This window comes from Numida meleagris, chromosome 19, assembly GCF_002078875.1.
Source record: "Numida meleagris isolate 19003 breed g44 Domestic line chromosome 19, NumMel1.0, whole genome shotgun sequence".
Classification (NCBI taxonomy): domain Eukaryota; kingdom Metazoa; phylum Chordata; class Aves; order Galliformes; family Numididae; genus Numida; species Numida meleagris.
Genome location: NC_034427.1, coordinates 7,703,309 through 7,716,301, shown reverse-complemented (window position 1 = coordinate 7,716,301; position 12,993 = coordinate 7,703,309). Strand labels below are relative to the sequence as shown.

General features: G+C 52.8%; 1 protein-coding gene and 1 long non-coding RNA gene across 7 annotated transcripts in view; both read left to right on the top strand.

The window, feature by feature from the left end:
* Positions 2,896-8,298, top strand: LOC110408010. Of its 2 annotated transcripts, XR_002444125.1 has the most exons (4): positions 2,896-3,052; positions 3,720-3,868; positions 3,956-4,081; positions 4,249-8,298. It is a non-coding gene; the product is annotated as an uncharacterized LOC110408010 (long non-coding RNA). The 2 variants fall into 2 exon arrangements; XR_002444124.1 differs by having other exon boundaries at positions 3,956-8,298.
* LAMA5 (laminin subunit alpha 5) overlaps positions 8,589-12,993 on the top strand; it is an 80,425-nt gene continuing 76,020 nt past the window's right edge. For 4 of the 5 annotated variants that reach the window (XM_021416313.1, XM_021416312.1, XM_021416314.1 and 1 more), the window contains exon 1: positions 8,591-8,974. In XM_021416313.1, the coding sequence (XP_021271988.1) occupies positions 8,684-8,974 (291 nt within the window). In that variant the 5' untranslated portion in view covers positions 8,591-8,683. Of the gene's footprint in view, positions 8,975-12,993 lie in introns of all 5 variants that reach the window. The other variant, XM_021416315.1, reaches the window with a different exon arrangement.

The window sequence follows — 12,993 nt, the reverse complement described above, 5'->3', positions numbered from 1 at the left end:
ACTTGTACTACATTACAGCTGGGAACTGTGGCTGGCTTGTTGTTCTTCCAAGACCACATAGGAAACTCCTGAGAATAAAAAGGACTCAGAGCAGCTCCCATTAAGAACTTCAGATATTTTTTGCTTTTTTTTCTCTTTTTGCTGCTGATTTATCTTTCATGAGACGAGCTGTGCTACTCATGCTGCAAATCCAGGTTTGGCAGGAGGCCGCTTCGGACAAACATTTGGGATTTTGCCCTAACAAGATGTTTAAAACCAGCTGAAACAGCACAGCATGTGTGTGCTCCAGGAACAAAAACCTCCGCCATAGTGCATGGAGCTGCCTTCTCTCCCCTAAAATGGATGGATCCATTTCGTTTCTGGCCCAGCAACATTCCACCTGGCTTAAACCAACACGAGTTGGATGCCCCTCTCTCAACAATTGCTAGTGCTCACCTGTTCTAACTGCCCTGTACGGAAATAGCAGTGCTCCTGATGGCTGACCTGTGTAGCCTCACGGGGAGAGTATTCCTTATATGGCTTAAGATAGCTTAAAAAATAAATAAACCGTAAAAAAATGTATTTACATTCTTTTTATACCTGGGTCAGCTCCCTACTCTGGTTCGCAGCCCAGTCCCACAAGTGGTGGTGCTGGCACGGCCAGAGGGGGAAGGAGAGCAGCAGAGATTAGGGGACGCTGGTGCCAAGGGCAACGTGTGTGTGGGGAGCAGCTCTGCTCTGCTTTCCCCAGCCCCAAACGTGACCGATGCTACAAAAGCAAATCTGGCACTTCCTCTCCAACACCCAGGGAGCAACTGCCATAATGCCGATCTGCTAAACACCCCAAAGTGCTTCATCTGCTTCTGTGTGCTGCAGGGAACAGCCAGACAGACACGAACATGAGGAGCAGCATGGATGGTGGTTAGTGCTGAGCCCCGGTGGAACGCGCAGTGTGCCGGCCTGGTTGGGTTCGTGCGGGTCCTGATCTCGGTGTCAAGTCAGGGCTTGTCCAAAGGAAGCGTAGGTGCTGGTATTAGCATGTAAATCACATTCTCCCTCTATTACACTGCCTCTGCATCCCTCCAGAGCAGCTCAATGGCAGCAGGCACGAACTAATTAAATTCCTTTATTCATACCTCAAGCAACAGTGCGGAGCTCGAGGCAGGAATGCCAGCGGGCACACACCCATCCCTCTGCTTCCAGCACTTGGGATGCCTCATTAGGGAAGGGATAAATCCCTCACACCAAGGCAGGGGCATCTGGTTCTGTCAGCATGAATCTCGTTAGGGGTTCCAAAGGCTTTCATCCTGGGAGTCCTTAATGCTCAGAGCCGTGGTTCAGCCTGCAGTGGGTACCTTTCATCAGTGATTCCTCACCTGAAGCTCTCTAATAATGTGGCTCCTTTAAATGAAATCCTGAACACCCAGCCCGGCTGCAACGGCAGCATCCTCTCAAGTTAATGACCTTAATTGCTGTAAAATTACCAGATAGCACATCTGTATTTTAAATCTCCTGATCCACAAAGCACCTTTTCCCCTTCGGTGTTTTTAAAGAAGGCAAAGCAGCCTTTGGTTTCCGTGCCAGTTCTTCTGGGATCTTTGGAGAGAACACTCCCACAAATCCCCCGCTGTGGCTCTGAGGTTCCTTTTTTCTTTATTTAAAATGTCATCCTTAGTATTCATGCAAAGTATTTGGAAGCAGGAACAGGATCCATCCCCGCAAACCAACCAGGTTAGAAAGGTTTCTTTGCTTACCCGGATGCTTGTGCAAAGGTTACGCACAAAGCAAACCTCAAAGCACTGAGGAAGTTGCAGATTATTGGAAGTCCCAGTTTTCCTATTTGCTCTTTTCCTACTGGGGGGAATTATTTTTAAGTGCAAAAGAGCTAGGTGTTCCTATCGAGCTACCAGAGGAATAATCTGCATGGAAACAGCTCAGAGGCTTTCCCAAATAGGAAGCAATTTAGATTTCAGATTAATGCCTGTGACAATGGAAATATGCACAGTGTTTTCCTGAGATGGAGCCCCGGGCACGGCTCGCTCTTATCTGTGGTGCACACGAGTGTGAAAAGTTAATCGTGCTGCACAACCGAAAGGCAGAAATCCCACATGTGGCATTGCACAGCCAGACGTGCTGTGCTTCTGAAGGTGAACATCGCTGGTACCAATGGTGGCTGAAGAGTGGGCAGCGCTATGTTTTCATATCCCCTCTAAACCGACTCTTAGAAGCCTGTCCATATGAGGCTGATCCCTGCAGAGGACTGGGGCGCTGAATCCTCCTCTTGGGACCTATAAATCCTCCGTTCTGGCAGCAAAAGGAGCCCTGCAACAGGAAAACTATGGGCTGTGTGAACATCTGGGGTGGAGGGAGTCTGCGCAAGGGGTGAGCCCATGTCTGGAGCACTGATACCACTCTGCTGCTGGCAGCTGCAGTTTGCAATGGGGTCACTTAGGTGTCCTCTGCTGTCACCACCCTGTGTGTAGGATGGTCCCAGCTTTCAGGGGACTGCGGAACTGCAGCCTAGAGCTATCCTTGCAGCTCCCCACTCAAGCAAAAGACAAACTCTGTGCCAGCCTTAAGTTTTACATGGCTGAGGACACAGACCTGAGTGATTCAGATTGCACCCAGCTGAAGGGCACTGATACAGAGTCTGGGCAGCAATGGGAGGAGATGGCTCATTCAGGGCAGCTGCGCTCTCTGCATTGCTTTTCTCTCATCCCAGAGGCCAGCCAGCTTTCTCTCACACCAGTGGTTTTAGTTGCTGAAAACTTAAAATGTTGCTGATGAGGGCTGTGCAATGCTCCTTGCTTTGCAATGCGTAAGAGCCCTCTGCATTCCTCACCTGTTCCGCTCACTGATAAGGTTAACAGGGGAAGGAACGTGCTGCCAAACGCATTTGAACAAATGAGGGCCGTTTGCACCCAGCTGCTGGGCTGATGGTTTTTCTGCACTTAGGAAATGCAGAATGGGAAACATTAGTGCCAGGAGCAAGATGAAAGGGAGGAGACTGCAAAGTGCAGCCCTGCAAATTTCTCCTGCGCTCGGTCGAGCTACAAAATAATCAGATTAAGCCGTAAGTGTATAAATGGGGCTGGAGTATGTTTGCTCTGCTGACTCGGTGGTGCATTCAGGGTGCTCTGAGCAGTGTAACTATAGCCCGGGAGGTATTAGTCACGCTGGGAGGGCTTCGGTGAATGTAAGAGGGCTTCATCTGGGCAGTTACCAAGGCAACTCTCACTAATATTTCATCACAATGCTTTCACCCTCTCCAAGTCCCACGGATTAGGAGTGGGAATCTCAGAGAGAAGAGTTTATTGTCAATATTGTGCTTGGACTCAGTGTATCCCTTCCACTCCTCCCCCCCTTCCCCCCCCAAAAAAAAGCAAGCACTCTCCATGGGCAGAACCCACTTTGAGCAGCTGGAGCTGAGCTCTGTCATCCAGCACTGCCTTGTGCCCTATGGAGGGTCTTGTGTAGTAACCAATCTCCCTCTTTCCAGCTCAAATAAGAGGTGATGCAGCATGAGCCCACCTCCCTCTGCACTGAGATGACACTCAGACCCCACAGCATTACACCAAACTCATCACACCGGTGCCACTCACTGGTATGGGCCATTCTGCTTCCTAGGGTCAGGGAATGAGGTTATTTCCCATGTTCAAAAACTGCTCTGATAGGAATGAGGCTAGAAATCCTTCATTTTTAATTTTTTTTTTTTTGGACTCTGCATCTAACTTCTTTAGCAGCTGGCACTGTTTATAAGACCCACAGCTCTCATTTCATCTGGGAAAACACATGCAGCACAATTAGAAAAGCTGCTGGGGAGCAACAAATAGCAGAGCCCTATAGCCAGAACGTGGCTTCGCTGCTTCCTTCAGTTCCTTCTTGTGAGGTGAGCTTGGTGCTTGTAGTGTTGCTAGGATCTGTTGCTTGTTCCTAACTTTCATTAACTGTCTATTATTCCTCATGAACGAAACAGGACTTCATAGGAAAATGACAATACTGTGATCCAGTATGGCAGAGAAAGTCTCTTCATCAAGTCTGTGTACTGGAACTTGATAGCAGTGAGGCTTTAAGGCAGGATTCAGGTCTCCCCCTGGTGCAGGTATGTTAGCACGAGCACTGTGTTCCCTGCAGTGTGCTGGTTTGGGAGCACTAATGAGATCAGAGCATTCCCTGGTCTGAGCACACCCGCAGCTTTCTGGCTGGCTGGATGCACAGCTCAGGGCAGGGCAGAGGCAGTGCAGCAATCACTGCTCTCTTGCTTTGCAGATCCGGATTAGTTCTTCCTTCCCCAGTGCTAGCTGCTGACTTTGGGACCTGCTGTTTTCAGAGTTATTTGTGACACCAGCAGCAGCCCTCTAGAATGGCAAGAAGGAAAGAAACCCCTCAAAGGGAAATGCAGTGGGCTGCACTCAAGCAATCCTTATTGCAGTAAATCACTCCTCCCTTTCCAGTGAAAAAATGTGTGTGTGTGCCTCAGCAGTGCTAACAGCTCCTCCTGAAATCCCTGCGGATCCTTGCCCCTAGGAATCGCCTCCTACAGTTTGCAGAATGGGGTGTGATGCAGTGTTTCCCAGGGGCAGCAAGGCACGGCCGTGACCTCGTGCCTGAAGAATACGTGCACACAGCCACAGGGCACAGGAACAAACCCAGGAGGACGATCCTCCAGGCATTCCAAGAAGTTGGAGCGACATAGTGGGACAAATCCCATTCCCTAAGTCAGGCTGGAGCCGGGCTCCGCTTACCAGAGCTGGATGTGTCCCACTTCTGGGCATGCTCTCTGCCTGCACCCGCTGCCCTCTCACACGTGAGTGCACACATCAACACTGCCCTCGTTTCCATCCCAAGCGCGTTCGCTCATCCCCCACTCCCTCTGTGCCTGCAGTGTGACACAGCTCCGGGTCCGCCTGGAAGGATCTGCCCATGCTGCTGGCTGAGCTGATCGCTGCTGACACCACAGGGCCCTCCATGGGAGGAGGGAGCTCTCCATGGAGAGCTGCGGCGTAAATCTGAGCGTGATGCGGCCATTAACGTGAAAGCAGCTGTGTTCTTGTTTGATATGTGAGAAGAAAAACACGTCGCTGATGATGACCGAGCCTAGAGCATGCCCAGGGGACAGCGCAAGTGCGCGTGTTCAGTGCTCTCCAGAGCAACACGGAGCTCAGGCTGCTAAAGAAAAAGTGTTTGGGTCCCTGCCAGGAAGACAGGCAGCATGAATGGAACACCTGTTGTGGCTTTGGAGGGTTTGGAACCATCCGATGGCAGGAAGGTACGGGCTGACCTGAAGGTGAATTGAATTCTCCGGTGTAGAGTAACACGTCCTGCTGGGCCGTGGGATTGTGTGATCTCTTGTGTCCCTGCAGACAGAAGGCAGATGTGCTGTTGGTAACGAAAAGGTGCTGCCAGGGCATGGCAAACCCAGCAGCCATGGGCCAGAGCAGGCTTTTCCAAATCTGAACAGGTGTGAAATGGGGGACGCTGTAAAGGAAGCATGGACAAGATACATAAAAGTGACTCTACAAAGGGAAAAGAATAACCATTAATTCCAGATGTCTCCTAATCCTGTTCTTGCTAATGCTTATTCTGAGCTGGTAGGGTTTGAGATTTCGCGTTTTGCCTGATGTAGTTAAGTTCTGAGAAGATCCAAAGGACACTGCCTTTCCTGGAGCTGCTCCATGCTGCAGCACCCCATCGCTCTGCTTTGGTCTGAACCATTTTTAACTTGATGTCCTTTAAAACGTTGCAAAAAAACTGAAAGCAGAGCCATGCTGGAAGCTGATGGCTGGGCACTGAAGGTGATGGCTGTAGCTCCAGCAGTGCAATGTGACCAGCCCTCCCCTCCATGCATCCCAAGGAACAAACCTGACAAAGTGAAGCAGACCCCGGGCAAACCCCTCGTCCCTTCCAGAGAACTCTTCAGTCGTTTCCCACTGCAGATGCAAACAGTGCCCTGTCCCCATGTGCAGGAGGGTTCACCGCTGTGATCGAGCCATCAATGTGAAGCACAAACAGAGAGATGTACTCTGAGTCTCCGTGCTGTTTGCAGAGCTGTCTGTGTGTGCGTGGGGTCTGTGTGAGCAGCAGGAGCTGCTCTCAGTGCAAACCTCACCAGGAGGAGACCTGAAACCCGCTCGCCGTTTTGCTTTGCTTTGTATTATTTTGCAGTCCTCTCGGGTACAGCCTGCAAAGGATGCACAGTTCTAAAGCTGGAGATGAAGGCTGTTGCTTGTTCCTGCAGCTGGTGTTGGTTCCATTCCAGCTCAGGTGGGATTAATTCTGAGCATCCAGTAGCTGCACTCGACACCCTGTGTCAGGACATGTGCATGGAAATGGCGATCTCAGTGCAGCGCTCTTCGGTCGGTGCAGAGGAAACACATTCCTTCACACTGCGTGCAGCAGAGCAGCAGAAAAGTAATTAAATCTTCCTTAAGATAACAAGTCCCTGACCCCACGTAATGCATGGTACAGAAACCATATGCTCTGCTGTTTCTCTTGGCTCAGGCACTGACAGCTCTGAATGCAGAGGTACCTTGCAGGGAAACGCCACAATTAAGGCACAGCTCCTCTTCCATTGGACATACGTCGTTTTTCCCAGAGCGAAGAGCATCTTGATTCACTTCTCTACGTAATGAACAATATAAAGCCAGGCAATTTCTTGGTATTGCTGCCGAGTTACTCAGCAGGTTTCCAATTCATGGCACGCTTCTCTGCATTTCTGCTGCAGGTGAAGAGGGGACGTGGGTTTGGGAAATGTGCTGGTTGTAATTTGCTGAATCTTTGCTCAGGTTTAGGAGCTGGGCTCCCTAATTGAGGTAAGATTCAAGGAGAAAGAGCTTGCCATGTTTCTGATGGAGGCTTCTGGCAAGCTCCTCGTGGTCCCACAAACAGAAGGGAGGCAAAAGTAGACTTCAGCAGAGCTTGGATGCTGCAATGGCTGCAGCAGTTTGCTCAGAGAGTACCTGGGCAGGATCGCCAGAGGCTGGGTTGTTCCTGTTCTTTCTACACCCGGTGTCACTGGGCTGGATTGGAATGGAAAAGTCTTTTCTGCTTCAGCACCACTAGGCTGAGTGTGTCACCATGGGCAGCTGCTCCACAGAGCCCAGCACAGGAGCACTGGTGCCATCACTGCTTCCCAGCAGCTGCGCGGTGCCCGGGGCTGCGGGGGGGGCCTTGGTTCTGCTCCTGTGGCTGAATCCATGCCACAAAGCCCACATGCTCACGGTGATCTCACTCTGGATGGACGGCTCACTTTCCTTAATTGCATTTTGGAAGGGTGATTAATTACGTGCCACAGCGTTACCACTAGAGGGATTTACGGATATCAGAGCGGTCCCAGTGTTTTGCTTTGAAACTCTCTCGTGGGGGTGGGAGAAAGTGATTTCCCTAATCTGTGCGCTGCTTTCCTGGTTAACTCTTCTGATGTATTCACAGATGCCATGGGGTATAGGCAGCTAATTAATACAGCGTTTGATAAAGTTGAAGGAAGTTTAGCTCCAGCTCTGTAAGCACTGGTTTCCTGTACATAACCATGCTGGTTAACGATTACTGTGCTCAGAGGCGGCCGTTCCACTTTCCCCAGAGCAAGTTGTCCATTGTAAAGTGCACTTTAAAGGGCAGAGGCTGCCCATGCTTTCTAAAAGGATTTATTCTCAAGGATTCTGTTTGGCCTATTAATTCTGTATTCATCTGCTGCATATTAAGACCTTGCACGAAGTGGGTAAACGGGAAAAATCTCCAAAGAGGCAGACAGCAGGAAGGGGTTAAAGGCGCCTGGACGCCCGTGGGGAGCCCTCCTGCTCGAACGGCTTTGGCAGCTGTGCTCTGTGCCTCACCCCACGCTGCGTGCACCGGCCCCGGTGTCACACCGGAGCCACCACGTGCCATGCCGGCACAGCTGGCACAGCTGGATGCGGGCTGCAGCCCTGCACCTCCCGCGCTGCTGTTGGCGGTCGGGTTCCCGCAGTCGGACGGCGCATCGCTGCGTGCTCATCCGTGAGCTGCCTTCCTCCGGCAGTGCAGGAGGTTACGAGCCATGGGGACACGAGGGACATCGGGAGCAGAGAGATGGGGAAGGGCGGGTCACTGCTGCTCCTTTCCCCTTAGCTGAGAAGGCAGAGCCAGTCCCCGAGGGGCCGGCCTTTGGGGCAAAGAAGGGCAATTTTTCACTGTCCAAATTAAACAAACAGCAAACCTCGAGGAGAGCGAATGGGACTGGGGGGGGGGCTTTTAACGTTTTGTTAATTAGTAATAGAGCTTTTCCGGGAGATAAACCAATCTATTGGTTAATGGAGTTTATTAATGCACTACAACACCGGCGAGCAGGAGGAGGGCAGCGCAGCCCCGCGGCTACAATAGACACATTGTTTCCGTGAAGATCCTGTCCCTTTCATTCTTATTTTTTTTTCTTTTCTTCTGGGAAAAAAAAGAAACAAAAATACAAAAAAAAAAAAAAAATCCCTTCACCCCATGTAGCCTCTCCTCCCCACGGCTCGGGGCGGTCCGGGGGGCGAGGCCGGCTCCGGGTTTGGGGAGGGGGGGACGGACGGGACCGGGGCCCCCGGAGGCGGTGCGGGCGCGGGCGGCCCCTCCCCGCTCCTGGGGCTGAAGTAGCGCGGGCGCGGCGGCGCGGAGCGCAGTGCGGGACGGGACGGGAGCCGGGAGAGACGTCGCTGCCCGCCCCCGCTGTGAGGGCGGCTCGGGGAAGATGGCGAGGGCTGCGGAGCGGGGAACGCGGCTCCTGGTGCTGCTGCTGCTGGGACTCGGAGCGGGGCTGCCCGCCGCCGCTCGCCCGCCCGCCTCCTTCCCCGGCGACGTGAACGGGCACAGCCTCCACCCGCCCTACTTCAACCTGGCCGAGGGCACTCGCATCTCCGCCTCCGCCACCTGCGGCGAGGAAGCGGCGGGGGCAGCCGGCAGCCGCCGCGCTGTGGAGGATCTGTACTGCAAGCTGGTGGGGGGCCCGCTGGCGGGGGGGGACCCCAACCAGACCATCCAGGTAGGGGCTGGGGCTGAGGGCGGGGTCCTCCAGGCATCCCCTCCGGGCTGGCTCTGTGCTCCGTGCCCCCCGCCCCTCCCGCGGCCGCCCACGTGCTCCCCGCTGCCAGGCTGGCTGGGGGCTGTGCACGTGAAGCGCAGCTCGCCGAGTTCCCACGGCGTTATTTATAAAGGACTCGGGGCTTCGCGTTGGTGCGATGCGGGGCGGGGCGGCTCCGCGGCCCCACTGCCTGCCCGAGGATCGCTGGGGCTCGCGTGGAGGCGGTTGGCCCCGTGGGTCTGAGCTCCGTTCCCTGGGGTCGGTGTGGGATCGCCATGAGCAGAGCGGAGGGTGAAGAAGGAACATTTGTCAGGTGACTGATCTCAGGGGTCCCATTTTAAGCAGAGCAGAGGGAGCTTGCAGCCGGGATGGCGAAAACTGCTGTACAGCTCCGGTCCTCCTTGAAAAGAAGGAAGGAGAACTATAAACCAGATGTAGACCACGAGCTGGAGTTGCAGGAGCTCCAGCCCTGCTGCCTCTCCCCTCGGAAAAGCGGCTGAGCCCCCACGTGCAGCCTGCAGCCCTGCTGCCACCAGCCCTGCTGCTCGGTGCCGTGAGGCTCCCAGTGCCCGGCACCTGTTGCACTGGAGCAGCACCGTGTGATGGTGATGAGGAGCGAAGGAGATCTGCCGGCTCCTTAGCCAGAGCCTTTCTTGGCCCTTTTGTTAGGGCTGCCTTTGTTGTGGGATGAGCTTTTGAAGCATTTTTCTCATTCTGGCCGCGTTCTCCTGAGTCAGTGCTCTGCTAGGAATTTTCTGGCTGTTGTGTTTTGCGACGTGGGATTTTTGCCCCCTTTGTCATAGAAATTGTTGAAGATGTTACTGGAAGGCAAAAGCTGGCGTAGTTTCCTCTGAGCTCTGCTGCTTTTTAAAGTGATGTGTTTCATTCTGCTGCGCTGTAAAACAGTGCAGCTTGAGCCCAACTGGGAGACAATGGGGACCGAAGTGAAATAATTGTCTGTACATCATGCACTTGAGTTTTCATACCGGAAGGCAGTAAGGAAAGGTAAAGAATAACTGCTGCTGTGTGCAGTTGCAAAAAAAAAAAAAAAAAAAGTGAACAACGTGCCAAGCAAAACTAGGATAAGATAAAGCTGGCAAATGTGAGTGCGCATTTATTGCTTTGCTGCTGTCCACCTGTGCTGCAGCCACGTTAGCAGCCCAGCGTGGCACTGGAGATGGATGCTGAGGCTGGGAGACAGCACGTGGGCTGTGCCACCTGGGAGCTGCATCTCCTCCTGAGCGCAGCCCATCCCTGATACCTTGGGGGGGCACATCCTCCTGCCTTCCCCCCCCCCCCCGCCCAACAGGGCTCCTTGGCCACAGATCTGTGCCCACCACCTCTCCTGTCCCCAGTGCAGCTCTGCTCTGGTCCCTTTGATCCAATGCTTCTCCCCAGGCTGAGGCTTTGGTTGGGCTGAGGGCTTTAGAAAAATCCCTTTGTGGCGGCTTTCAGTGACCACAGGCAGCACCTAGCAGGGAGGGGAGGAAGCAGGCGGCTGGAGCAGAGGTCAGAGCTCCCCATTCATCCCCCCCATTATGGAGCTCAGCACCCCTCTGTGACCAAAGGAATGGGGGAGTGGGAGGGAAATGTTTTATTTAGGCAGGCTGACAGTACTGAGCTCTGTGTGCGTGTCCTCGGTGCTTGCTTGTCCCACTCGTCCCTTCCCTTACCCACCTGCCTGCTCTGCTGTCTGGGCATGATGTGGTTGTGATGAAAATGGACTTTCCATCATGGAGAATGCCTCTTGGGACACCCCAAGGGACTTCTGCCTGCTAGTGTGGAGAAGGGACGTTTGCTTGATTAAGGACCCAGTGTAGCATTAGTGCAACCATCAATGGCTTCAGTCTGTCCTGCGTCCTGCTTGTTGTCACTTGACTTTGTAGTAGACTTTGAGGAAAGAGTTTTCACTGGCTTTGAAGCCTAATATTAAAAAAAAATGTCAATAGTCATTAAACTTTCTAAAGTACAGTTTCCCTAAAGACACTTGCAGTGTTTTTGGCACAGCTTGTGGGAAGGCTCTGAACCTTTTCAAGGAGTTTCCTTTGCTTTATTCAGGGCTCTTTGGCAGAAGACAGCAGCTCGAGCTGCGGGAGACTTTTCAGGCTGTGAGGATGTGATGCGGAGTGCTGCTGAGGTGTGTTGAGAGGGACTGCACGGAGCTTTGCTCCCCTCGTCCTGCTCACTGATCAGCATGGGCAGTCCCACCTTAATGCACAGTGCCTTTGACTGATCTATTGAAGAAGAGACAAAGGGAGATATTATAGGTTTGTTTTCCCCATGGAGCTTTACTGAGGGTGCCTGTAAGCTGTCTGTTCCAGGGCAGAGGTGCTGCTCTCAGCAAATCAGGTTTTTATGGATGGTGGCTTGGCTTCAGATTAGTAGCACAACAATAAGCGAAGTTACCAGCATTAACTGAGGCAATTACATACCTTAAAATTTAAAAACCTCGCTGATTTAAATCAGTGCTTCTGCCTTCCTGTGCAACTCCTCTGTCCCCGAACCCTGCTGCTGCAAAGCACTCCTTTGCTTCTTGAGTCATACCGTGGAGCTGCACCTGCCTGAGCAGCACAGTGCTTACGAGAGGTCCTGTCTGGGTGTTATAACAGCTGAGGTCTGGATCTGCTCAGTACCAGATCTGCTCAGTATTCAGGTGGCTCCTGAGTGGTGCAGGTGGCAGTGCTCCTGGCCATGCTGTGCTCACCCATGGGCTGTGGCCATCTGGCCCCGTGTTTCTGCATCCCATGCGCAGCAGAGGGAGATGGCTCAGCCTGGGGGGTCTCTGCATGTTGGGGGCTGGCTGCTGTGGAACCTCTGCAAGTTTCTTCTGTGCTTGTGTACGAAGGGACTGGAGCTCTTTGGTCTAACTGCAGCTGGGTAATTGCCCGCAGAAGAGACGTCAGATGAGACAGCACCTGCCTGGCTGCATGAGCTGCGTTGCTTGGCTGCAGGGATAGCCCTGGGAGCAGCTTGTGAACGTACGCTTTTATCTGGAATACCACCTCCTGCTCCCCATTTCCTGCCCTGTGTCCCTGCCCCAGCAGCCCTGTGATCACATCCCTGTGGTTTTGGGATGAGGCTGGAGCAAGGCAGGGCTGTACCCCAGCACTAAGCCCTCCGCTCTCCTGGGGGTGAGCAGTGCCAGCAGGGCACCAGGCAGCTTTTGTGTGGGGAGGAAATAGCTCCTATTGATGTGAGGAGAATGGGATCAGGCTTTGCAGGGCTCTGGAAACTGCCCTTTATTCAGATGTCCCTCCTTATCTCCCTCCAGTTGCAGTTCTGGTAGCGGAGCATTTATGCTCCCTCCTCCTTGCATTGCTGGAGCTCCTTCCTTCACGTACCTTGGTGCTTCCCATGCCCCTCCTGCTCTAGGAGCCTGCTGTCTCTCCTGAGCCTGCAGCTCACAATTGCTTTTTAATTAAAATCCTCTGCTGATGTCAGATCCCCTTTTCTCCCCATAGAGACCTGGCATGCTGTGCAGGAGCGTGAGCTGCTTTAAAGTACAAATAGCTAGAGATGATTCTCATGAGGATTAGGTCTGGTTCTAACAAAATAACTAACGAGCAAGTGGTGCAGCAGAGGGGCCAGTGATGTTTTTACCAGCAAACCTGGCTCAGCTGCTGACATGTTACCCACGGGCAGCTAACCCTGCAGGCTGCCCAGCATGGGGAGGGATAACATCAGCATTACAAATGCGTAGCAGCTGATCCTAATTTTCAGTCCCCTCTTGCTAGGCTTGAATTGGCTGTCACCTGTCCATGCGAACTTTGGGTTCAATATGGCTTTCACATCTGTGGCAAGAATTTCAAGTATGAAAACACTTTATTTTTTTGTTATTTATCCTCATTTTGTAACCTTGCCTTGCTTCTCCCCCCACCTTACTGTGCAGTAGAAATTTCCACCCAACCTGTTGCACCGGTTCCCCTTAAAGGTTTGTGCTTCAGAGTGGGTCAGTTTTATCTGGTCTGCACTCCCTCTTC